Below are 26637 nucleotides of genomic sequence, written 5' to 3' on the forward strand. Positions count from 1 at the left end.
TTCTAACAATACACTAGTAAACACATTAATAATGTGACAAAATGTCCACCATGGCAGAGTGGATATACCACTGTTTCCCTGTGAACATCCATACACAAAGAACACCTTGGCATTTTCCTGCTCTGCAAATTAAAACAAATGAGCAGTGCTAACAGTAGGAGGAAAGCTGCAAATAAGCATAATAAAAACCAGGGCATCTGTAACTTGTAAACACTGAGAAAAAAACTGCCTGCATATTTTCAAACAAGTGGATACAGGCTAGATATATGTCTCAACCCCACTCAAGCAGGAAATTATTTAGTAGACACCAGTTATAACCACAACGAAGCAGCACAACTGGTCCATTATGGCCCTAAAGTCAGAAATTAAAATATTTTCCCCTGTTTGTGAAGCTCTTCAATGCCACAGGCCCAGTGTATGTGTTTTTACACCCAACTGCATTCTGATATCAAGAATTAATGCTATAATCTGTGCAAAAAGGGCATGGGCAGCCCAGGCTCTGCTGATGTCTGCCTGTGTGCAGCCCTTGGAGACCCCCAGCAGCCAGACACTGCTAAGGCTGCATTAAGTTACACTGGGGAGCACAGTGGGACAAGGAGAAAACAAACCACTTCTGCAATCTCTTCCTGAATTTTGTGTTGCCCAGCTGTTTCTGATGCTCCAGTATCTTCACTGATTGGCAAGTTCTACCTAGAAAACTAATCATTATCCTAGACACACTCTTCCCTTTCTTCTCTATGCGCATGGAAATATGTGCACCACTGCACTCCAGGCTCAAGCTTTCCAGGCCTTCTCTTTGCTTATATTTATACAGCACAAATGAATGAGGGGGGTTTTCTAATCTAAAGGAGTATTTGCAGTGCTGCACTGACTGAAAACAATTTAGTACACATATATACTATCTATGCATCAGTTTCCAAGACCTGTATCCCCAATGACAGGCAATATCTTCAGTGAAACTACCCATGCAGATACAACTGCAAATGTTACAACTTCCTCTGCTTTACCAGTGTTGATATTCCTAGGCAATGTTCATGTTTATAGTCCAAAGTCCATATCATTACTGTATAAATGAAGGGTAAAAAATATCTATTCAAATTACCTTCAACTGTGTGAGGTCCTCTTCGGTCAGGCAATGGTCTTCTGCATTCTTGAGCTCTGCATTTGCCCAAGCCTCAATTGTGCCAGATAAACTTAGAAGTTTGTCCCACAAAGCCTGAGCTCTTCCCAAATTATCACAGTAGTTTTCAGTCTTTTCATTGATCTGCCAGGAGATTGATAGAAAACACACAAAGATTTCAAAAACACTGAGTTATGTTCTAAAAGCAAAAGCCAGAACAATAAAAATCGGAACGAGACGAAAACACCCACAAAAACAAGTGCAGCAAAGGGGGAAAAAAATATCTCGTGTCTTCACAGTAAACTGGTCATGGAGAAGATATTTAAATCCCTGCCACACATGTCATCAAACATACCAATCACAACAGCAGCTTGCCAGTTTTAAGGCAGGTTTAGGAAGGAGCCTTGCTCATTAATGTTTATCTACCCCCAGTAAATACCATCTAATCTCAGTATTGATGCACTGCTTAGATCGACAGTGGCAAACATTTCTCACCAAAAGCACCAGCATTGTAATTTTCCAGATTGTCTCCGAAGTCTAAATCCACAGAAGTTGTGATGGAAGCTTACAGATTCATGCAGAAAGCACAAATATTGCCTTTCTGCATTTCCTAGAATTATTTACTGCCAAGGAGTATCCATGACATAAAGCACCTGAGAGATCAGAAACATTACACCAGTAGACACTCTGCAAGCTTTGCTCCGGTAAACACTTGGATTTATCTCTTAAGAATCTCTGCCATATTGGACTTAATTTATTCCAAATATTACACCCGTGTCAGAATCAATTACTATAATGCATAACAGATAAGACCACCCTGATAATTTACTTTTTACATACATCCAGCCATCTGTCCACAATAACGTTAGCCTCATTCTCGAACGGAGGCTCCTCAAAGCTTCTCATTTTATTCAGCTGGAATTGCAGGTTTTTGCAGATCTGATTTATTTTGTCTACATCTTCAGAGTGATCATTGAATTCTTCTTTTGCCTCTTCAATCTGTGAAACAGACCACACAGATATTTACGAGCATGTTTGCTTATGACTGTTTATTCAGCAAAACAATTTTAACTGATGTGCAGTTCTTTTCAGCTTAGAGAAACAACAGCATTACACAAAATAATCTATTTTGTACACTATGGTGAGACTAGGAATGCTTCCTGTGTTGTTATAACCCTGTCATGCCGACAGGAGTATTTCCCTGCTAGAAATCCATATCATTCTGTTACTGGCTGCAAAACAGCTGAGTGGGAACTATGGATAATTTATTTCTAAGACAGTCAAAATCACAGTTTGCTTTAAAAGTCATTAGTGCAAGATCCAAGGGGACTATACATCCATACACAGAACCTCGGTTACAGAGATAAACAATGCACAACATAATCATCTGAGACACTATTACAAGTCTAAAAAATACCACCTGGCATTCTGATCCTCAGGTTTTGAACTATTTTTAAAAAAAAAAGCTTAAATCCTACTTAAACACAGACATCATCAAATATGTCACTGCCAGAAACTGAAACATCGGTTTTTCCTTTTTTCTGCTTAAACACTAAACTGCTCCTTTGTGTTTACTTGGAATGTCAGTGTTTACAAACAACATGGAAGCTTCCTGGAAAGGAAACACTGACCTCTAGTGCTAGGTACTTTGAAACTAGCAGCTCTCTTTATTTCCCAGAGATATTCTGGGAAATTACATCTTCCCACACTGACAGACAGCTGCTGAGCTCAGGGGAGGGACGGCAGAGCAGCTCTCACAAACCAGAACAAGGCAGAGGACCTTCTCTGCTATTATTTTATATAATCCTAAATAACAAATCATCAGCACTCAAGGACATGACTGCACTGTGCCACAGCAATTTCAGAGCATTCAGAGATTCTGAGAGTAGGAATTGCAAAACTCAGGGTGAGGAGGAAGGGCTGTTACCAGAGAGGGTCTCCATACAAGCAGGGGCTGGGATCTGCAGGCAATCTCCCCTGCAGCAGGAGCCCATGTGGTATGAGGTGCCAGAAGTCTCACTGGTGGAACCAAGAAGAAACCCTGCTTCAGCTAAGGGGAGGTGGAACACAGACACCATCCCATTGCCTGAGGGAAGAAACCACTTACAGTCCTTCTTAAATTTAACCACCCCAGGCACTGCCTAAGAGCAAACGTTCCTGAATGATATAGGTGATGCCTCATCAGAAAGCCTAAAAATAGGATCTGAACAAGCAGTTATATAACCCAGCCAGGAAATGTGAAACCTGTACAGTAAAATGGTCATGATGGACATGCTGCTCTTCCCCTAATCCAACTATATCCAGTGGTTGTATTCATTTAGCCAAGAAGCTAGTTGCCAAATTTTTGTCTGAAAAGGTGGAAAACTTTAAACTAAGCGAGGGGGTGTCCAGCAATACCTGTTCATTCAGTATGAATACCTCATCAAGTAATGTAAAAGCTACTGTAAATGTTTAACTGCTATCAAAGACAGCTTGGAGCAAAAACAATAGGACTTCATCCCATTTTCATACTAGATCCTAGTTCTTCCATGGGGTTTAGAGTTTTTTTAAATCCCTCTCATTTAACAAAACCTTGATTCATTAAGCAAAAACAGACTTAAATCAACTTAAAACAAAATAAGGGTATAAGGTCTCTAAATGTATTTTGGAAGCCAAAGTGAAAGCAAGGTCTTAACATCTGCCCTAAAGGTTGAGGGTACAAGGACAACCCTACATGTGAATGCTCCCAAGAAATGCTCTTCTTTCCACTAAGTTCTTGTTACTCACCTTTGTTATTAGTCTGTTCAAATTCTCCTTCCCCATGTAAGAAGTTTGCTGTGAAAGCACAATCTCCTGTTTCTGGATGATGCTGGTCAGATTCGTTTTGCAGCTCTGGTATTGCTTCAGGAGCTCCAGAACCCTTGCACACTGCTCCTGGCTATTAAAAAGAGACCTATTATTTATGCCCTAAGCATAAAACTGCAGCCTGAACCTCTTGTCTGCTTCCTTCTCCTATATTCCAACATGTGAGAAAAGGGGTGATGAACTGTACCAGTCATAAAGTCTGCAATACTGTGTGATACCTGGTGTGGTATTCAGGCAGTTTTTGGAATCAGAAATGCCATTCAACATCACAAGCTTCTGATTCAACATCTAACTGTGATGAGATCTGAGCAGTTCTGTTAATATGATACGCTCCACCTGAAAGGTGAGCTCAGACACCAGTACACTGAAATACAGTTTGGAGGAGATATCACAAAAGCTTGGGTGGTGGACAGTGGGAGATGCCACTTCACAACAGCCTTCAGTGGGATATGAAAAGAGATTATTCCCACTGACACTGTGCATGCCATGAGAATTAACCAGAACTGTGTCAGTCCATGCAAAGCCTCTAGGCATCTTCAAACAACATAATGGAAGGGCAGATGCCCTGGGTGATCAATCATAGCTTTTCCCAGTCCCCACTTGCACAGACTTATCAAACCAAACTCCATTAGTCTTTTCCTGCATAAGAGACTGTTTTTCCAGCTGTCCTCTTCCATTTGTTTCAGTTTGACTTTTCTTTTTGAATGTGCTGGCATGAAACTCATAGCAAATACAGAAGACACATCATTCCCAGCAGCAGCCAGGTTTTTCTTTGGGATACCAATTAAGTCCAACACTTCACTGCATACCTGCTAAATTATGAGACTGAGATGTCTTAAAAATATACAAAATATGAGCTTTGCCTACAAACTTTGACGTGCAATTCTTGGTTTAGTGATAGTTTACACCATCATAATGGTAACAGTTTCTACTGCATCAATATTTCATTTACTTTAAAGAAGGGTCTAAGGTTTTTCTGTTGGTTGATTTTAAAAGTAAACTTCTTACTTGTACAATACTACTTTAAAATGTAGCTTTTCTCCTTACCATTCAGCAAGCAAGAGCTTTGTATCCTCCCATAACCTCTCTGTAGCTCTGCACTGCTCATTTGCTTCCTCTGCCTTTTCCTCATTGATCTGTGGGAGCTTATTAGCAATTTCTTGCATAGGTTTCATTTCAACAGCAGCACAGTCCAATTCTTTTTCCAATTCTGTTAATGATTTTATCCTTTATTAGAAAAAAATGAAATACAGCCTTATATTAAAGTAATTCTTTGATATGGTTCACAATGTAATTATTAAGTTCCCTAGAAATTCATCGTGAGCTCCACATGCTATATTAAATGACATCATAAAAAGTCTAATTTGATCTTCGGTTCACATAATTTGACACAGGCCTTCAGATGAGTTATGCTGACCTTAGCTCTTTGAGAAGGTAATCCAAAAATCTTAAAAGGCAACTGGGTCTGTATGAACATAGTGAATCAGTTTGTATTAAAAGGTAAGTGCCTGCTGCCTATCTTACACTGCAGAGTTTCAGATCAGGTGCATCAGTGCACAGCAAGGGGACCCATTTCCCTCTTTGACAGTTTTCTTGCTGAAAACTGAGATCACAACAATCACAACCTCCTCCTATTTTTTCTTCCTCAGTGCTTCAAACATACACATAGAGAGCAACTCAAAAGAAAAGAAAAAATGGAGAAGGCTTCCTTACTTAGGTTGCGATGGAACAAATAAAACTACATCCACAGCTTCTGTCAATGCTCGACAGATACTTCAAATTTCAGTGCTCTGAAGGGGCCCTCAAAGGGGCCACAGGTTGACTTGGCTGAAATTATGAAATTAAAAGAGCTTTAAAAAAGAAATCACCTTTTCTGAATAGCTGGAATTGTTGGATCCTTCAAGCCTATTTTGTTAATTCTGTCACGTAGATCCTGAATGTTTTTAAGGAGTTCAGCGTTTTTTCTGGAAAAAATCTCATACAAGTCTCTTTCTTCTGTAAGCACCTGTTCACTTGGGGGATCATAAATCGTATTTAGCTTTTCAGATAAAGTCAAAACAAGGTTTTCACAGCAAGTCTTTCTCCCACATTCAGCATCTTCCAAACAGATATCAACAGTTTTCAGGCGTTCATCCAAATGTTTGGCCTCTTCTGCCATGTGAGAAACTTCTTGTGCAGCCTCTCTCAAAGTTTTTCCCTGTATTTCAGGTTGACCTGAGGGATCTGTGAGACATTTGATGGAAGACTGAATCTTTCTCAATGAGGCCATAAAAGCTTCCAGATCTTTAAGTACTGTCTCGCGGATCTGCATTTTATTGCTCATTTCTTCAAGCTGGTTTTGATAGTAAATCATAATTTTACTTGCAGCTTGCAGGTCTATTGGATTAAATTCATCCCTTGCTGAACTATCTAGGTGTTCCAACTGTTTGCACACTTCAATCTGATTTAATATGGATCTCTGTAGCTCCTGAAATTGAGAGAATGACCAACAGCATTAGCAAGTGAAAGAAAACATATATCTGGCACTCAAGTGAACCTATGACTGAAACCCAAATTATACTAGCAGCAAAACAAGTATGATAAACAGGGTAGTTAAGAAAGAAAACCTATTCTGGACTTCAGGGGAGGGAAGAAAAAAGAACAAAAAAAAAAATCAAATAAAATGGTATTCCACACATGGGGAATTTGATCAGCACTACTGAAAGCCCAGCAATTTTTGCAGCAATCAGACAAGAAGGAGAGAAAGATGATGAGAGTCCTGGCACTGAAAGCAGCAGGCTCTCACAGCAGGACATCAGTCAGAGCACAGGCAAGCACGGCGATATTTATTACTCTGCCATCTTTTAAGTTCTTCATGTTATACTTTTGCAGGAGACTTACATGTATTTGAAAATCTCTTGGGGCAGTCTGTATGCTCTCTGGTTACAGCCCTCAAAGAGCAGTGTGTCAGTGTTGTGAAACTCCAGCTGTGCAGTGAGCTGGGCAAGAAGTCTGAGTCCTTTCAGCCTAAAATGGTCAGGCAGAGAGTGCACATGCTCTCTGCCCTACAGCTTGAGAGACCTAAACCCTACTTCACTGGAGAGCCAAGGGTAGACAAACACAAACTTTCAGTCCTGTGTAGCTGTCAGTGATCAAAACAATATTCACCCTGCCTAATGGACCAGGGCCTAGGCATTAGACATGGATAGCAAATGAACAATTACTGCATCCATGCAGAACTTCCAAATCAATCCCAAGGTGTGCTCAGATACTTCAGCAGATGTGACACAGGCAGTTTAGATCAGCTCACAAATTAACACCATACTATGTAAATGGCTCCACACAATTATATAAGGCAGGTGGGAACACTGTAAATCTGCATCAAAGGAAAGTCCTAACACAAGACAAAATGTTCACAATAACGTTTTTTTACAGCAGAACCTACTGAGGGTCCCTGGCTGCCTCTACAGGAGCAATGACATTTAAAGCAAAGGCAGTGAAATGCTGTTACAGATTTTCGAAGGTTTAGGAAGTCTTGTCAGCAGTCCCAACCTCCTGAATGAAAATTCCATGAAACTCTCTACTTCCCAGACATTAAAACCTGTTCTGGCTAGGGTGTGGTCTCTGCATCCTCACTTACCTTCAGTTCCCTATAAGCAAGATCACTATTCATCAGATTAAACTGCTGGATGTCCTTTTTCTTCAGCTGCTGATCCAATTCACAGAGAAGAATGGATTCATTTTCTATTGGCAAAACAATTTCCAAAGCAGTCCTTAAAGAGTTCATTCTGCAAGAAAGGTAACAAAGCATGAACTGGGAAGGCAAGCAAGAAAAGTCACTCTCCATTATACAGCACAAAAAGCCATAAAAATAATGTAATTGACTGTCTAACAGATCTAATCCTCCTCCTCCTCCTGAGGTCAAAGGCGTTTTTCTTTCATTAATGAGAAAAGCAGTGTGAATCGCTGTGAATTTAACCAGAAGATGAAAGGAAATAACAGCAATATATGGGAATATTGCACAGTGATGTTAGAAAGATCTGGTTCTCTGCTTCTTGGGGAGATTCACACTATCTGCCATGTGCATATGAACCAAGAAAAATTAAGAAAAACTTAATTTTACGCCATTAAAAAAGGTTAAAAGTTTGCAAGTATTTTCTGTAACACGCACTATTCCCTTCAAAACACACACATTAGTTACAACGAACTGTTCCTTAGCTAATATCATAAAGTGTTATTTTATACCTGGTACTTATAATATCCTGAAGCTCTTTCCACTCTCCTTGTAGCTTGTTTCTTGTCTCAGAGAGCGCAGCCTGCTGCACTTCAACCCCAAGATTTTCTAAGGTAGATGAGATGTTTTCCAACTGTGTCCAACCAGAGCTGATTTCACTCTCTATCACCTAAGAGATAAGCAGCATTAATTGCATTAACATGATCTTGTTTTTCTCAGTGGACTGGACAGTTCATAAAACTACAGTCACAAGAGGTTCTTAGAAAAACAGTGAAAATATCATCTGAAAGTAGGAGTTTCTATTGTCTTTTTTTCCCTTTAAGATTCCATTTTCAGCTGCATGCAAATCTCTGGCAACTTTTCCTGATGAAAATTTCCATGTCAGATGTATGCCTTGGCTACATTTTATAAAGGATTCGATAAATATGAGTCAGCTATTCTTACTTCAAGAATGAAAATATCTCCACTTAGTTATGTTCAAAAGAAAAAAAAACCCAACCAAATACAGAACTAAACCAAGTTCTGAGATGCTAGTTAAACTTTGTACTCCTTTCAAGCAAGGCCTTGAAAAATTGCAGTAATAAACCCTCCAGCATCAATACTGTACCCTTTGTCATCCCCTTAAGGATCTCACAAATCTAATCAAGTCCTGGAAAAGTTCCATTCCGTACATACACCACTGCCATTTGGTGGTTCAACTCTGCTGACTCCTCCAGCCCTGACCATCTCTATCACTTACCACTCCTGCCAACAGAAAAAGTTGTTCTCCATAGGTTTTTTTCCCTATTTTAGCCTGCAGGTAACAAACCAAGAGCCACCAATTTCTTCTTTCAGCAACGCTTGAAAAACTCCACTGCTAAGCAGGAATGCAGTTCTGCTGAAACCCAAACCCTTGATCTCCCTTACACTTCTAATAAACCTGGTGACAAGGATGCACTTTTTCCCTTGTAAACACAGAGAGGTGAAGGTTCTACATGAGAAAATAACAACTACATTTTTAGAAGACAAATACTTACCTGTAGTTCAAGCAGCTTATTCTGAAGGCATGAAGTGCCCTTTATTTCATCAGTAAAGCCAGATGCTACTTTATCTCTGCTGATTTGTAACAGTTCCTCCAGGTTACTTCTTTGTATGTTATAGCTAAAGAAAGAGGCAATCACTTTCAGAGAGAATATTACTTCTAATTTAATGGAACATGGTAGGCTATGGGACTTGCTGACCAACAGATTACCATGCAAAATAAGCACAGTCTATTGCAAATACATATTTTGATGAAGTCTCAAATGAATGGGCACAAATGAGGACATATTAAAGAGATGAGATATTGCTCACCTGGCTAATTTTAAAGTATGAATGTCTGCCTGCACTCTCTAAATTCAATTTTATGAATGTAAAAATGTTGGTTCTCTAAAAAACTTGTCACAATTTTTTTACCTTACAATATTTGAAGTTATTAGTAAGGGGGGTACAGACCTTTCTGGCCCAAGAAAAGAGCAGAAGTAAAACTTCTACAGCTATAAGTGTTCTTGCTATAAAATCCTAATGTTTGAAGCATTTAGCAGCTGCAGTGCTTCCTTATCAATTACAGAGAAATATTAAGTAAACTGTAGTAGAAAGAGAACAGAATTCTGCACAGCAAAAGTTCACCATATGTTTGATATATTCAATTAATCTGTGAATGTCTAGCATAGTATCATCTCCTGATACACATGTATTTTATTTTCTAAAAATTACCTCTCTAATAAAGCTGGTATGGCCAAATCACTGTCTTCCTCAAATTTCTCTGCACAGCTTTCTCCATTGTGATGTTTCACATCTGGTTCCAAAACTATATCTGCAGCGGGTCTTGAGGTCTAAGTAAAAATAAAAAGGTTAACAGTGACCTCCACATCATGCTGTGTAATAACACAGTGAAGCCTAACAGACATCTGTGAACTTCTGAAGGAAGGAATTGCTTGATGTGTCCCAAAGGAGATGAGAGATACCATTCATGAATACAAGATGTGTTTAAACTCAATCATGACCCTAAAGAGCAAATTTCTGAATACTTGCAGCCAGTTTATTCATTCTTTCCACAGACACAGACAAACACCTCCAAGTCTTCATTATTTTTCTCTCCCTCTGTCCTCTGAAACTTGTTCAAATTACTGGGACACTATGGGGGATTTCAATAGGAACCCAGCTTCTCACGTGACTTTCACCTGAAAACCATTTTCAGCAAAATATAGTGCAAGGTTGGAGATTCACATCTCCTTGGGATGCCAAGTCCTGTTCCTTGCATGTTAACTTTTAATATTTACTTAATCTACATTCACAAGTATAGGGGGGTTTTGATTTCTGTGACAGGCTTGAGGTCCTATCACAATGAAAATCGTAAGAGAAATAATCACTTTTTCCTTTTGGCAATGATCTCCCTTTGACAGAGCACTGTTCTTTACAAGTAAGTCTGGATTTCTTACCTCCTGTACCGAAAGGTTATCGATTTCTTGAGAAGAACCAGGCTCTTCTCCATTCTCAGAAGCAATAATGGAGCTCCTACAGTTTAAAAGAACGAATTATGAAATGCAAAGGGAAAAAAGAAACCCTAGCCAAAGATTAAAAACATTGCAGCTGTGATGAAGGGTAATCAAACACTGTACTTGCTAGTTCATGAAACTTAATACTAAGTGTTCAAATGTACAGTTTGTCCACAGTAATGTCCATAGTAATGTCCTCGGTAGCACATTTACACTACCACAAAATCTAGCTGTACAAATGATTTCCATGAAGCTACAACACATCGTGCCCTCAGCCACCCACCCTTTCTGAGGTGCCTGTCCTATCCCAGCACGAGCCAGCAGCGCTGTGGAAGTATCTGCCACCATTTGCTGAACCTTTTCTAGCTTTTGTTCACAGTCTGCAGTGAGTGTCTGTATTCCTGGGACAGTTTCTTCTGACAGTCTTCCCAGTATTTTAAGGTCTTCTAATGACTTCTGAAGTTCCCTCAGGCTGCCTTCATGTGAAAAAGAGGCCTAAACAAAGGAAAATGATATAATAAACTCATGTTAATTCATGAGGATATGCAATTATTCACATACATTTTTTCTACTTCCACTATCTTCTCGGATGAGCGCACTAAAAGTGTAAGCTGCCAAACCAAGAAAGAAACACCTATTTTCTCTCAATTCTTTCTCAAACAGAGTCAGGACAGAAATCAGGGTTTCTGGCAACATGTTCCCCAGCTGTATTCACAAGACTACACTGAGTCTTGCTTGATTTTGAAATTCATTATGTTACTACAATTTTCACTACTTTGGTCCCAAAGCCTTCTTCACCCTGACATCAGACAGGCATGTCCCATTGACTGCAGAAAAAAACCCAGAATTTTTAAAAAATATTCCTGATCAATTATTATACTTATTAGGGTAAAATCCGGATATATCAAAATCTGAAAAAAAAAAAGGGAAAAAGATACCATCTACTTAACGAGGAGTTAATTCTAAAACTATGCAAAACCACTAATATCTGCAGTCAAAAAAGGTAAAGAAATAATTTGGGTGGTCTCTTTGTTCTGTGTTTATATAACATAGAGCACAAGAGCCCTGTTTCACAAGAACAGATTGTCATAATGTACCTAAAAAGGAGGAAGAAGGACAGCAAAGCATCCACAAAGAGAGGTAAGTGAGCAGAAAAAGAATGTCTCGGGTACCTCATGTTCCTTGATGAGCCCTTTGGTTTTATCCATACTTAGGAGTTTCTTCTCTTTGCCTAATTGCTTATTGATTTTTTTGAAAGTTGCATTAAATTTCTTTTTTTCCCTTTCTACCATGAGCTGGACATAGGATATAATTTCCTGACGAACAGCCTGCAAAATTCAAAACACATTGTTCCTGTGAGATGGTGAGACAGTGTTACACAGCAAATAAAAACCTCAGAACATAATGTGACAAAAAAAGTGTTTTTCTAAGATAGCAGGCCTAATGAGAACAGACAGTGGATTCTTCTTCCTGTATTATCTCACCTCCCATCTCCTGCGAACATCTTCTTCCACAACCAGCTTTTCATGATCAGATGAAATATTTTTCAGCTGTTCAGCTGCTTTCAAAAATTTCTCAAGAACTTTGTTGTCCAGAGCATTAAAAGCTTCCTGCAAAAAAGGCATCATAATGAAAAATAAACAGAACTGAATGTAACTTATTTACCTAATAAAATTACATCAGTAGCATACAAAAGCTGTGCATAATGAGTATATACATTGCATGTATGGGCTGTGGTGGCCCTTGTGTGGGTGACTGCAAGAGCATTTTCCACCCCTGCACATCTGCAAAAGGTTGCAGACACTTTCAGTGTGTGCTTTATGGAGAAAAGCAGGAGCTGATCTTGCAACTCCTCTTTCAGGGGCAAATTTGACATAAAAGAAGAAAGATTAAAGTCCCTGAACTCAGACTCTTTTCTAGGGAATCTACGTGGCCATGTCCCATGTCAGCAAGAGGGTGAAAGGTCTCCATCAGCATGATGGGACCCTGCAAGATGGCCTGGAGTGAAGCTCTAAGCCCCTCCTGGCACATGGACACCCAGGCCTTGCTCTGCAAGATGAGGCAACACAGATTTTGGGCAATTCCATTTTTTATATCCCTTTTAGAGATACACATTTTGAGACTGAACACTTTATTTACCAGCTACCCTCTGGAAAAAAAAGAGGAGATTCAGTATTTATTATCATGTTTTAAAGACCTGTCCAAGAATTTAGGCATGTGATTCTTGATGGGAATCTTAATTATTGATCAAGAAAAAAAATTGGTTGTAGTTCAGAACACGATGAGTTCTGATAGAATAATGGAGTAATTTAAGACAAGGCACTGAATAAACTGCCACACAGATTTATGTTTCTTCATTCAAGTTGTCTGCCAAGTTAATATACGCTGACAGTGCTAAATCACTACATTTTCTCAGCTAAATTAAGCTGAGAAAAGCATTAATAATTACCAAAAAAAAAATATCTGATCTTTTTCTCACTGTGGAACCTTAAGACTTCTAGAAACCACACGGCACTAAGAAATACTTAAATTCAGCTGGTTCAGAATACAAACCCACCTCGTATCTTGAAATACATTCTTCTGGGCTTAATTTTTGACTGACAAGTTGCACAGCCTTTGAAATAGAGACCTCGAGCTCTTTCTGGGATTCTTCAAAATTAAGCAAAGCCTCCTTTTCTGATGGTCTCTTCTCAGATTTGGACAGTATGTTGTTCATGTCACCCATGACAGCCTTGGAAGAAAGAGACTCTTTTCAGAGCATGCTTGAGTGTCAGTAATTACATAAAGTTATTGCTTCATCACATCACTCAAGTTTTTCAAGTTGAGATATGATCTTTGAAATGTTCTAGATTTGGCCCTGGCAAAAGTCTGGGAGACTCATTCCAACAGTATAAAACCTTTTCTATTTTACATGACTGATAAGGAGTCTTCCCTATCACATAATGCTAAAATTAGAGATATCTCTGTGTGTACAAGGTGCAGTAACAACAAAAAAGGAGTACCTCGATTTTGTCTCTGGCTTCTTTAATTCGTGCCTCCAGCCCAGTGGTGTGAGAATGCTGTTGAAACACCTGACTTGGAACATTTTGCATCAGGGATTGCAATCTCTCTTCTGCTGCCACAACTTGTTCTTGGCATAAGGTTCCTCTTGCAGCCAAACTCTGGTTGAAAAGAAACCATCAGAAGCCTTTACAGTGTTTAAGTCTTTTTGTTTAAATGCACTGAATGACAAAGCCAGCCTTGATCATGGATGGTAAATATTTGGTCAAGGAAAAACCTTATATTCCAATTATGGTCAGTGTACTGCACTGCAAAATCTCTGTGAGGAGAGAAAGAAATTTGCTGCCATCCACAGGGGATTCTGTTTGCTGAAACAATTTCTTTCTGTCAGTGTGATACCTCCCATGTCTTTGCCTCAGAGCCAACATTTTCCCATCCAAACAGCTTTCCAAATGAATGTACAAATCACCCATTTGGATATGCATTGTCTGGTCATGAAGTCATCCAAAAGTAAGCACATACCAAGGCTCGGATTTTCTTGTGCTATTCAGTACTAAAAGGCAGGAAGCAGCTGGGTATTTTGCATGCAGGAGCAGTGTGCCATGTTTGAATATTTATCATGAAATGTCCTTATTAGAGCTGTTCTGATCTATGAATATTCAACACATTTTCCTGTTTGAAGTTGTCAATTAGCATTCTTCTAATGATAATCAGTGCTTTATTCTGGTTCCTGACCTATTGGCACTGCAGGTAACAAGCGACCTGATCTCTCTTGCTCCCAGACATGGAGATACAATGCCAGCCACATTTTTGGAGGCTGTATTTCATGGTGTCTTTTGTTGCTTCATGGTTTTTAACACACTAGTGTCGCAGTGCAAAATGAGGCTTATTTTATAAACATATGCCCATGATTACACAAAGATGAGTAGATTCTTTTCACCATCTAACACTCCTAAATCTGTAAAACAAACACAAAGCGAGAAGGCACAAACCAACAGAAAAACTAACACTGATTCTGCTTCACAGTTATTGTAGGTAGATTTAATGAACTGAAGAGTATTTCTGTTTAATTACAGCAGTTAGACAAAGGAGCTTCAATGAAGCATCCTTCTGGTGGTCACCTTCACACTATTAGGTTATACAGGCCTTGGGGCAGAAATAGTAAAAGCAACATGAGACAGTGCTTCAGCTTCTCCAGTGCAAAGCTTGGCATCTTTGTTCAGTCTCATCTTCACTGGCAGGTGAAGAAAATAAATCAGACTTTGTATTGAAGTTGATGAGTTCTGTACACGTATTTTCACCTGCCATGTGCTGGGGACAGTAATCCCTGGCAGAGAGATATGGGAAATAGAGACTAGTGGAATTTCTTGTTAGAAATTAATTTGTGCTTGCTGTGGATATTTAGAGCAACTGCCTATAAGCTGATATTCCCAAATTACCCCACATGCTGCTGAAAATACTTCAATTATCCCAGTTTTTGACAAGTAAGCCTTGAATAAAGCCAAGTTGTCCCAAACCTTCTCCCTGCACTGGAGGGTAGATGATAAAAGCACTGTATGACCAGGAGAAATTCTCAAATTGTCAACTGCTCCAAGTGCTGTGCTGGACAGGAGTAATTAATATCACTCAAGAACAAGCTGCTGATCAGTGGCACCAACAGCACTTCATTGGCACCTGCTTGTCATCTGGACACAGTGATGTTGGAAGATTCATTTACAGCTCATCTAGGAGCAGTCCTGAGAAATAATATCAAAGCACTGGCACTGTCTCAAATTTTTACCAGCGTTACAGCACAAAATCCACATAAATTTCTGCTTCACTGATGATGGCCCATTCTATCCCAGCCACAAATCTGTGCTGAAATATGAGAATCTGATTAATGAGTATTTTAAGCAGTATTTGTACCTGCAAGCGTTCCTCTGTCTCAGGTTCCACAGGCCCCTCGTGACTGATCTTGCCAAGCAGACATCCAGTCTCTGCTGCCCACCTATCCACCTCTCCAAGGAGCTCTTCAATTTTCTCCAGGCTCCCTGGAAGTTCCTTGTTTTTCTCAGCAGCGTTTGTACTGCCTTCTCCAAGCTATAAACGAAGAGCAGGATAAGATGTTCATTCCCATCATCAATTCATGGGTCTCTCCACTACCCTCCTCCAACACAGTCACCACTTTGGTTATTTTCCAGCTTCAGCACCCCACAGGGATCAAAGGAGAAATAAATGCCAAACTTATTGGTAAATTAACAATGTGAGGCTTAGTTCCTCAACCTTGAGGGCAGGTAGGACAGTACAACTTGACCCCATATGTCTCCTCCCCTATAAGCAGCCACAGCCACATTACTAAGGAGAATAAACTCCTGGGCTGCAGCATCAACCAGATCATGCCAGGGCATTGTCCAAGAGAACAATAGCTGATGTTGGCCAAATAAAGATCAGGAACTGTGCTAACAGTTTTATGGTACTGGCAGTCACAAGCCCTGCCTTTTGATATTCAAAAAAAAAAAAAAAGTAATATATATGATAGGCATAATGTCCAAAGCAATGCCAGAAAATTAACTTCTCAAGTCCTTAAGACCTTCTAAGGTGCAAGAAGGCTCTCTCTCACTCATTCCTCAATGCATTTCCTAAAAGCATCTCTTATTAAGGGTTTCTTTAGCAAACTCTGGATTTCCCTCACCCTTGGGAATATGCTTCCTCTTATTTTATTGCATTCTCACTAAGCTCATCTCATATAAAAATGTAGTTTACTGTCACAGCGGTATCTAAATAAATGTCAATGAAAGGTTCAACTTAGTAAATTAAGAGCTCTAGTATTCCTAGGCAGAGTGAAAATGTCATTCTTGTGAAAGCATTCTAGGAAATGTAATATATGTAACATTAGGTAGGTAGTATAGGAATTTACAGCAGCCTAAAAACCTATCAAGCGAGCTGGTGAAAACTTGTACAACCTCAGAAATATCTATGCAGCAATAATTACTGTCTACTATCTGAGACAGAGATTGTAAAATTTAGCAAAGGTTCACAGGAGAATCAAATTCTGCAATAGGATTTCCTTTCGTAAGTGGTTTTAAAATTTCAATTTAAAAATGAACATTTTCCATCATATTATAAAGAGCACTTAATAAATGAGTCACAAAGACTTGGGATGCCTCTGTGTATTCTCTGTTCCTCCTGTTTTAAAACTAGGAATATTCAGTTGACTGAAAGACTGATGAATCTCTGATTAGCAAGCTGATAAGTCTAGAAAATGACTTTGAAGGCTGCATGGCAAAAGAGTCATATGAAACTAGTAACTCACAAAGTGTGTCCTCTTGATGAATTTTGCCCATCTCCTGTTCAGTTTCTTCAGCTCTTTGGAAATATTTGATCCAACTTGCTCTTTGCTGACTTCGATGAGATAATTTCCAGCTTCATTTAAGGAACCATGAATTGAATTCCTCTTTGCCAGGACCTCGGCAGGGATCTAGACAGAGGCAGTGAAATAATTTAAAGCAGAATCCTGTCAAAAGTTTATTTCCAAAATGAGTCACAGAAAAGCAACAAAAACAGCCACTGTCCCATATAATGCTTTCCTTCCAGGAGGCTTCCAAGTACCTCTGTCTGCCATCACAGAGAGAAATCCAACCACATACCTCTTTTGGATGCTCATTTCTGTTTTCTTCCAGCCACGTCTTTAACAAGTGATTGTTTTCTGTATAATTACTCCAGGAGGACAGGACTTTCTGTAAGGTGGTATTTACATTGGAAATATAGTCTTTGCACGTGGAAATCTTTGACTCCACTGTCTTAAAAAGTTTGCTGATTTCTTGAGGGTCTCCGCCTAGGACATCAAACAGGGATCATCGTTATACATTTGGAAACAGAGAGGTTAATTAAATAGAAACACTATTTACACAGAACAGTAGATGGAATTAAAACTGGTGACAGCACATCAGTTCAAAACAGAGGTCTTCATATCAACTTATGTGCACAAACTTACCTAAATCAGGACCACATATGTTTTTGTTTTTCAAATCTTCACAGATCTGAGTAGCAGTTTCTAGTTGTGCTTCAAGACTCTTTTCTTCAATGAAATTCTGCCCAAAGTGAAAAGCAATTGATATAACTAACACTGAAGCACATAAAACTGGGTAAGAAATATAGCTTGGGACACTTTTCAAATATGAGCCTACAACCTGCAGGTTAAAAATAAACCGAGCAAAGCCCATCCAGCAACTCAGCTGCACCCTTCAGTCTGAAACAGACCTGTTCTTCTGTTTTGCTTGTGCAGAGAGTAAGGTTAATGGGAATGTTAATTCCTGAATACCATTGCCTGAGCCACAGCCCTGCATGAGTCAGGACTGCTTGTTTCAAAAAGTTACAGCCCGAGGGCAATACTGAGAAATAACACCAGTCAGATGATCAAGTCAGGCAGAACTTAGTCATGTAAGTCCAAGAAGTGCTAAAAGTGAAAAGTGGGTTTCCCTGCACAGAAATATCGATGTGCCTAGTTCCTGCCACAGATGAAGTAAGATCCAAACTGGGCAAGAAAAGGGGGAGAGAAGAAAAATGGGAACAGGGGAGGAGATTTCTGCTTCGCACATCCACCCAGGGAACGAGGGCTGATCCTCAGCCTCTCTCTCTCTGAGCTGCATCTCACCCCCAGAGCTCCCCACTCGTACAAAAGTCCTACCCAGCAGGTTACACAACAGCCTCCCCTGCAGCCTCCCTCCACCATATCACCACTCAGCCAGGACTTCATATCATGGGAGCAGCAAGAGAGCCAGCAACAAGCCTTAAACTCCCCGGGAAAGCTCTATATTCTATCAGCTTGAGCAAGACCATGAACCACAACTGTAGAAATAACAAGATAATAAGTATTTATGAAACCAACTGAATCAACAACCTCTGCTCAGATTAACTCTGTACTCCCATGTCACCACAGGGTAAGGTTGATATTGCTCAGGAAAAATACTATTTTATACAACTTGTTGCCTTCTTTCACAGTTCTCAGGCTGGCGAAATTCCCACTAATTTAACTAGGGATTTGCCACTGAAAAGCTTCTGAGAAACTCTTCAGAAACTCCACTAAGATGGAATTCACATTCCCATTAACTGGAGATGGGACAAAACTGATGCCTTCAGTTTTCATCTCTGCCTTTATTCCTGATGCAATACTGTTTGTCAGTATTTGGGATGGGGTAATCCATCCCCTCCTACAAGACTACATGTGGCATCATTTTAGTAATTTGACTCCTGAAGCTGAACTAAGCACAAAATTTAACAAAACAGGACAATTCATATTCATCATTAAGCATAAGGAGGTAAAGAAGCAGGGACAAGGAAGAGGCAACAGCAAAAGGCAGTGTTAGGCAGCAAAGTGAATAATGGTTGATTTTGAAGACAGCAACTCCTGAAACTACCCAGGAGAGGTTTCTGTGGATTGGAGACAGGGAAGAGCTGCTGCTGCTGGGTTAAAAATTGCTTAGAAAGAAATAAATCTTCACAATAAAAATAAAAAAAGGCAGAGAGAAAAAGTACAGTTGTGGCTTGCATTACTTCTCCAAACTGAAGAAAGAACTCCCATTCAGAGCAAAATGGGAAGATGTAAGGGGTGAAGTAAGTTTCTGTGGAAGTCTACCTGCCCTTCTTTGCATAAATCCCAGATCTCACCAGTCCACCATGCTTCTAACAACTACCATAGTATCTTCTGATGAGAAAGAGATAAGCCTGAATCAAAGAGAGTTGGGAAAGAAGAATTACTGTCAGGGTGTGATACATGTATCTTAAACTTACATTCCAATTTTTCAGCAGTGATTCCACAGACTCTTTTGATCCATATTTCATGTCCCAGATATTTAGCTTTAACATCACCTCATTGGCAATAGCTGAGCACAGTCCATAGTGGTACTCAAGAAAAGTGCTGGAGTTTGTGAAACGAATATTGCTGAATCTACAAACAGAAAAACATTCCAAAAGTTTTTTCATAACTATCGGATACACAAGGCATTAACCTACAAGGTTTTTACCCTAAAAACTCAGAATTACACATATGTAAATATTATTTTGTTATGAAAGAATAACATTTTAAGATAAGAACAACTCATTTTTTTAAGCAGCAACAATTTTAGCCAATATTGTCTGTTCAATGTATGGAAAACCTTAAATGCCCAGAAAAGGGGCATCTGCCATCTCTATGTCAAAGTATCTCAGTTATAAATACAGATTTACTGACCATATTTGAAAATCCTCCCAACAGATATTTGGGACTGTACAAGTTGTAGATCTCAGTGATTTTAAAAGGTGGAAATCCCCACCACCAGGGAAATGTTTACATTCCAAATATTCAGGTTTCCTATCCCTAGTAGGTGTTTCCTATCCCCACTACCAAAGGGCATCTAAAAAGGTCCTGTTAATGAGTTCCACTCTGTACACATAATTAACACTCATTGGACCAATGAGAGATCCCTGCCTGCTCCACTTGATAGTCTGTGCTTAAGTGGAAAATGCTCCTTTTCTGCAAGGCATGGATAAATTATGTGCTTTTTTCAGAACAGCAGAACAAGTCAACAGCAGAGCTAGAATACAACATAGTCAAAGTAGAGGAAATATAAGCATCACAACCTTCTTTTCATTTCCTCTAATTTTTCAGGCAAGACCAGTGGCATATTATTCTCATCTTCGTTCTTAAATGACTGAAGGGTGTCCAAGTGAGAATCAAAACAATCCATCAAACCCTGGGGAAAAAAAGACATAGTAAGGCATTCATTTTAATCTAGAGCATTTCATCTGAGAACCTGCAAGTCACCTGCCATTAGGGTGAGAGCTATTAAGAATTAGCCAGCAAAAGACAATCTTCCAGTGCCTTTACTCATTAAAGTGCAATAAAAGTATTTACCTCATCACCTTCTAAAAGGCATATTTAGTGCAGGACTACCATATTTCTCTTATCACTGTGCATCTAGTTAAATATAAGGAACATGAGCCTACACTACTCCTTCTATCAGTTTTTTCTGCACTTTCACTATCACCTTTAGGACATAAAAGTGTCATTGTAACAGTTTCAGGATATTAAGTTGTTCTTAGCTATGTGTAAGCAAAGACTGACAGTAAAACCTGTTGAACAAACCTGTCATGTCACTTGCTTAATAGCTCATCTGACTGCTCAATAAATTTCTGTCTAACACCATGATGACAGCACATCAAATTAACCACCTGATGGCCAGTATCACATGACGGGGGAATATTTTACAGGCATGTGTCTCAGCACCAAATTCCCTATGTAGAAATAAAACATAAAATGCTTTGCACAGAATATAAGCATATTTGTAAGAGGCATATCAAGAAATATGATAAAAGTTCATTTTTATGTAATAAAACTTGCTAGGAAGCATGTTAATGGAAATGGCTAAATCCAGGGACAGCCCTCAACCACAAAAATAGTGCACAGATTTTAAACATTTGATTTTGTAACCTTAAGGCTATACAAGTCACACAGTTAGGAGCATTGGTGGGTAATTCTCTAGACCTTAAGAGAAAGTAAAATTTCCATTATAAGGCACCACCTTGGCAATATGATCCCTGACTAGAGGACTGACTAGAGGAAGGAAGGAGAAAAAATTCTCAGCAGAATGTCTTCCCATCAAGAAAAGTGAATTTGACAGAAATGAAGTATTATAGGTTTCTTCTTCTCAAGGAATGTAATGATTTTTATCTACATATTCAATGGCAAAAACAAAACTCCTTAACAAATTACATCTCCATCTTTGTCTCATTCTTAAAAACACTTTAACTACTTAGTTTGCACAACAGAAATCTTGGATCAAATGGTTAAAGGCTGGCAAAGGAGTTAAAAAGCCATCTCTCATCAGGAAGTGACTAGCAACAGCACAAAAACGTGGTGTTATCAAGCCACTTGCAAGAACCTCCACTGCCCATTATTTCAATTCTCTTTAAGGACTTGCCAAAAAAAAAAAAAGCAGACTTGTTCATAAAAAAACAAAGTATGGCATTCTGATGATCAACAGGCATCAACATATCTGCTCTTCCAGAGTTTTCAAACTCAAAAAGATGTTTAAATTATTATCAGTGAAAAATTTCAAGATCGGAATAAATAACTTGCACGGTATCGAGGTATCAAAGTATCTCCTACTGCCTTGAACAGAAATACTGAGTGATTCAGCAAATATTTAACTTCAAACAAATTTGCTGAACTCACTGGAATGTAACCTTGAGCTCAAGTGCTTTTCTGAATAGGTATGCATTGAGCACAGATTTAAAGATAAGGATGCAATTACCCTGTGTTATTACTTAACAAATAAGTTGCAGGAACCACATAAAAAAGAATACCATAATTTACTCATTCAGGCAGTATTCAAATTTAATCTCACCCCAGTGAAGTCAGAAACCTTCCTTATAGACCCATGTAGTTATTTAATTAAACTCATCATTCTTCAAAGGTATGTTCAGAAGAGCTTTTCATCTTCAGAAGATAAACATACACACCCCACTTCCCAAAACGTCAAACAGCAATTCCACAACAAGTGCTTTGCTGGGTCAAACTGAAGCAGAACGTCCCTTTGTGATCAGCATACCTTAAGTATTACAATTTTTTCTCTGAAGAGAGACATTGCTTTAAATGGGTCCTGCAAATCAGGCAAATCTTCTGCCTGCAGATGTTCTACCTCCTGAAGCCAAGCCTCAATGCTACCCGGAGGGGAGGGCAACATCTGGTCCAGCTTCGCTTTCCACTCGTTAATCTTTAAAAGGAAAACAAGTGATTAAATTTCTCACTATTATTTTCTTCTCCGTCCCCAAGACACTCATAAAAGCTGCATAAACTGACACTCCAGACATCCCAGAAACCCACTCCCCACACCTGTCACCCTTCAGGAAAGGAGCTTCCAGTGAAGTCAGCTGCAAAGAAGTTATGTTTATCTGAAGCTCAGGTTTCCTCCCAGCCTGTAACCTCTGTAACACCACAGAGAATTTGGTGTAACTAATCCTTCGCTGGTGACCATCTCAAGGCCCAACAACTGGAAAATTTATAGTAAACTAGTTGCAAAAGTAGAGGGGAAACAGAAATGAACAGCTTTCTGTCATGAGGCTGACAAAAAAGCTCTTTCAAAAAGAGCAATTACCAGCATGGCCCAACATGTCCCTATTTGTGGCAGAGGGATCTAACACAGCCAACCTCACTGCAAAGCACTGACCAACCAGGTCTCACTATATCAGGATCTGTGCCATGGGAAAGAACATATTAACACACTTTTCCCAGCTGTATCACTGTCTGAGCCGTGACTATGTCCCAAAATAACCTTTTAAGCATAAATAGGTCAAAAACTTTCATCAGAAAAGTGCTCAAAGATAACCAAATGCAGGGCATTTTCTGCAGACATCTCACAGTCCTGAGGCTCAGGAGGCAGAAGGGTAACACGCAGTCACCTTCTGCCTCCTCTTGGGCACTGAACACCACTCAGACTGTCTGGACTTCAGGTTCATGGTCAACAGTTCTTTTATCATTCCAAATAAAGTATCACCTCCCCACTTTTCCCAGAGTGAATTCTTGGGCAGACTCAGGCTTCTCCACCACACTGGTAACAAGGTGAGCAAGAAATGCCTCTGACCTGAGAGATCACTTTATCCCACTCTTCCCTCATCTGCTTCTGGTCTTCACTCAGCTCAGCTTCACTTCTTTTTGATGACAACACAGGCAGAAAGGCGTTCTTTTCTTGGTTAAATGTTTCCATAAATGACATCATTTCCTAGGGATAAAATAGAAGAGTAATTCACAGAAATCTTCAGATGGAAGCTCATGAAGCCAAGTACTGCCTTTGAACACACTGGTATGACTTCCATTAACTTCAAAGGGTGTGATGCATGCAAAGGCAAGACAGCAAGAGGCATACTTGTCTCCAGGCAGTGTTTGGGTCTGAAATTATAGGTGCCATTCCCTAAGTCTGTATTTAATACGATGTCAGTGCAGTCAGAACACAGTTCTCCCCCCTCCCAGCAAGAGAAAGGGAAAATTCCTCTCCTCACAGTTCCCCACGGGCCATTTTATTACAAACTCTGGCAACAACATAAACCAAAGGAAATTTTACTTCAGCACAACCTATAGCCAACATTTCAGCTACTTCTCTACAACATTAGTTGGGCAAAACCTACTGTTGTAATTAAAACAGAATAGTGAAGGCCCTGCAAAGGGCCTACGTGCTTGAATCTCGTCCAAGCCTTCAACTACATCAACTAAGATACTACTTTACTCTCTCCAAAAGAAATGTGCTCTGCTAAGAAACCAAACAATATATATCTTTTTCATAATAGAAAGGATTTTATCCTACCTTTCCTTCAATCATACCAAATTCATCGTCACATTTCCAACTTTTGTTTAAAAGTTTATTTAACACTTCAGTTTAGGCAACGAAGATGAAAAACATTAAAAATATTCCCAGAAACAGTTTCGTTTCACAGAAGCAGTTAAACATGAAATGCAACTTACTTTGCACTTCTGGTAATATGTTTCATTCTCTGTGTCAATCAGCAGCTTTGCTAACTTCTCCTCCTGTGCAGCCAACCAGCCCATGGCCTCTCTTACTTTTTCCTGGTAATTAGAGCAGAAAATTTCATTTTTCCATTTTGCAAGTCTTGTTTTCAATTTACATTGTGCCATAAAACAACATTCATCGAGCATATGACAAAGCCCGTTCAAAGCTACTGAAAAACAAACTCCTGGTGACTCTGATGACTTTTAGGTTAGGCACTATTACAGAGCAAGGCCAAGTTTTAAACCTGGCACTGCATATGTGAATGAACCAAAAGAAGTGCCTGACTGCAGTCCTCCTAAAAGGAGATTATTGGTATGGAGATATGTGAATAACCAATTAATACATAAACTTTCATAGAAGAATACAGAGAACAGAAAATGTGGTTTTCCAGTCAGTGTCATCTGTGAGTGACAACTTCTGTCCACTTTACATGTCAGCTATTAAATTTAAAGCTGGTTGTTCCATGTATTGGCAAATCTGTTTGTCTCTACCCCAACATTTACATAGACTTCAGAGCACAGAGGAAGACAACCAAGCTCAAAAATGCCCTTAATGAAAAAAATGCACTTAAATGAAAAAAAAAAATAACCTCCACAGCAATTCCACTAAAAATCTGTAACATGGAGTCTTTTCTACCACACAGGAGCATCATAAGCTTCAAACCAATTGAGTCCTGTCAGTAGCAGAATCAGAGGCTCTACAATCTAACTGTTACTGACTGATATTATAAACTGGGTAAAGAAAGCACTGATAGTCTTGGCATTCATGATGCACGTTCATCTAAAAATGTCCCAGTGACAAACCACATGACATACCTGCATGTCTTCTTCAGACTCAGGCAAATTCTTGGAGTATTGCAAAAACTGAGCCACATAAGTCATGATTGATTTTTCATCTGGATTCATAATGTCAACATCTACAAGAGCCAATACAGCATTTACATAATTATGCAGCCTTCTAGGCCTGATCACATAATTACACACTATACTGCAGTTATTAAAACACATTACCATAAACATGTTTATTTTGCAACAGCTCACTTAACATACCATTGACAGAAATTAATATGTAATGAACATTTTTTTCCTTGGGAATATTTTAATATAACATGATTAACTAATGAAGAAGTTTCTCCCATGAACAGGAATGTTTCATATAATTTCTTATGCATATTGTTCCTGCAGTTGTTGCCAATTCAAAAATCATATAATTCCTAAGTACAGCTGACTCTATAAAGAACTTAAGGTTTGAGAATTACAGCAAAGATCAGTGTTCCATTTCAGACTTAAGCACAGTCTTACTTTTTCCTGTGTTACAATTCAAGGCACACAGGATTATATTAATCTGATTCCTGATAACGAAGATTTAAAAAAAGCTGATCATTTACCTTCAGGCTCAAGGAGTCGTGGGATATTCAGCTCCAGTTCTGCAATTCTGAAAGCCTCTTTCAGGTTTTCTTTACTGCTTCTGGCTTTTGCCTTCTCCAGATCAACTAGACCTGGTCGTAAGGTTTGGATGATGGCTAAAAAAGCCAGTCCACTCCGCCAGCTGGACTTGAAATCAGTCACGTTGATAGAGCCGTGCCTACCCCAAAAATTATTAGAGACAAAATATTAGGCTTTCTGAGTAAACAGGCTAAAAGTACAAATTTAGAAACAGAATATAAGTTTAGTAAAATGGAGGACGAACCAAATCCAAGAGAACCCTGCCACTGAACTTCTGCAGAAGCTGAGTCAGACAACAGTACAGCCAATACCACCCAATTTTTCTACAAGTACATATTTTTATATTATTCTTGAAAAATGACTATTTTTTTTTTCTTATGTTGCATTCTGAAAATGAAGCCTTGCTGATCCAACATCCCTTCTGAACACCACCTTTGTGCTCAGTATTTTTGCTTTCTATGGGATGGAAAAACAACAAGCAAAGCACTGCAGAACATGAAGTATTTGTCTGTAAGGGCACTGAGAATTGGAATCAGCTCTGGCATTTTACACAACCCAGAACTTAAAAGTGATGTACTACTGCAAGAAAATATTTCTTTTTCTCTTAGTTTAGTGTCTTCAAAACATCTTCTATTAAGCAGTGCCTGGACAGGACTGTGAGATGCCCAGCACTGCAGGCCACAGTGAATTCTGGGACAACTTTCCAAAAACAGTCTGTATATTATGAATATGTTACAGCATGGAAAAGATGTGGGATTTTGGGATGTGGGATCAAACTTAGTTACAAAACAACCGGTCAAGACTTACAAGATTTTTTCCTTTATCAAAAACTACTGATTCACTGATAACAAAATCATTCAGTGTAATGACAGTTCAGAAAAGATACTACAAACCAGACAGTAGTATTGCTGAAAAACAGGCAAAAGAAAGAGGAAGATTAAATAGACAAAGAGATGGTTTTTACATGCCAATTAATCTT

At 39.1% G+C, this 26637-nt stretch overlaps 1 protein-coding gene across 1 annotated transcript in view; it reads right to left on the bottom strand.

The window, feature by feature from the left end:
• Window positions 1-26637, bottom strand: part of SYNE2 (spectrin repeat containing nuclear envelope protein 2) — a 161530-nt gene that overhangs the window by 120771 nt on the left and 14122 nt on the right. Inside the window, exons 7-32 of the mRNA XM_018082417.3 lie at window positions 25601-25797; window positions 25029-25129; window positions 24168-24269; window positions 23293-23430; window positions 22261-22425; window positions 20291-20403; window positions 19463-19619; window positions 17667-17763; window positions 17320-17507; window positions 16986-17150; window positions 15599-15772; window positions 13696-13854; window positions 13251-13424; window positions 12178-12303; window positions 11866-12021; window positions 10977-11188; window positions 10637-10712; window positions 9912-10030; window positions 9194-9317; window positions 8189-8346; window positions 7584-7731; window positions 5833-6431; window positions 5012-5191; window positions 3887-4037; window positions 1961-2119; window positions 1103-1264 (exon numbers count right to left, since the gene is read on the bottom strand). Coding sequence (XP_017937906.3) covers window positions 1103-1264; window positions 1961-2119; window positions 3887-4037; window positions 5012-5191; window positions 5833-6431; window positions 7584-7731; window positions 8189-8346; window positions 9194-9317; window positions 9912-10030; window positions 10637-10712; window positions 10977-11188; window positions 11866-12021; window positions 12178-12303; window positions 13251-13424; window positions 13696-13854; window positions 15599-15772; window positions 16986-17150; window positions 17320-17507; window positions 17667-17763; window positions 19463-19619; window positions 20291-20403; window positions 22261-22425; window positions 23293-23430; window positions 24168-24269; window positions 25029-25129; window positions 25601-25797 — 4300 coding nt within the window. The remainder of the gene's footprint in view (window positions 1-1102; window positions 1265-1960; window positions 2120-3886; window positions 4038-5011; window positions 5192-5832; window positions 6432-7583; window positions 7732-8188; window positions 8347-9193; window positions 9318-9911; window positions 10031-10636; window positions 10713-10976; window positions 11189-11865; window positions 12022-12177; window positions 12304-13250; window positions 13425-13695; window positions 13855-15598; window positions 15773-16985; window positions 17151-17319; window positions 17508-17666; window positions 17764-19462; window positions 19620-20290; window positions 20404-22260; window positions 22426-23292; window positions 23431-24167; window positions 24270-25028; window positions 25130-25600; window positions 25798-26637) is intronic.

This window comes from Manacus vitellinus, unplaced genomic scaffold (genome assembly GCF_001715985.3).
Source record: "Manacus vitellinus isolate BGI_N305 unplaced genomic scaffold, ASM171598v3 scaffold_6_pilon, whole genome shotgun sequence".
Classification (NCBI taxonomy): Eukaryota; Metazoa; Chordata; class Aves; order Passeriformes; family Pipridae; genus Manacus; species Manacus vitellinus.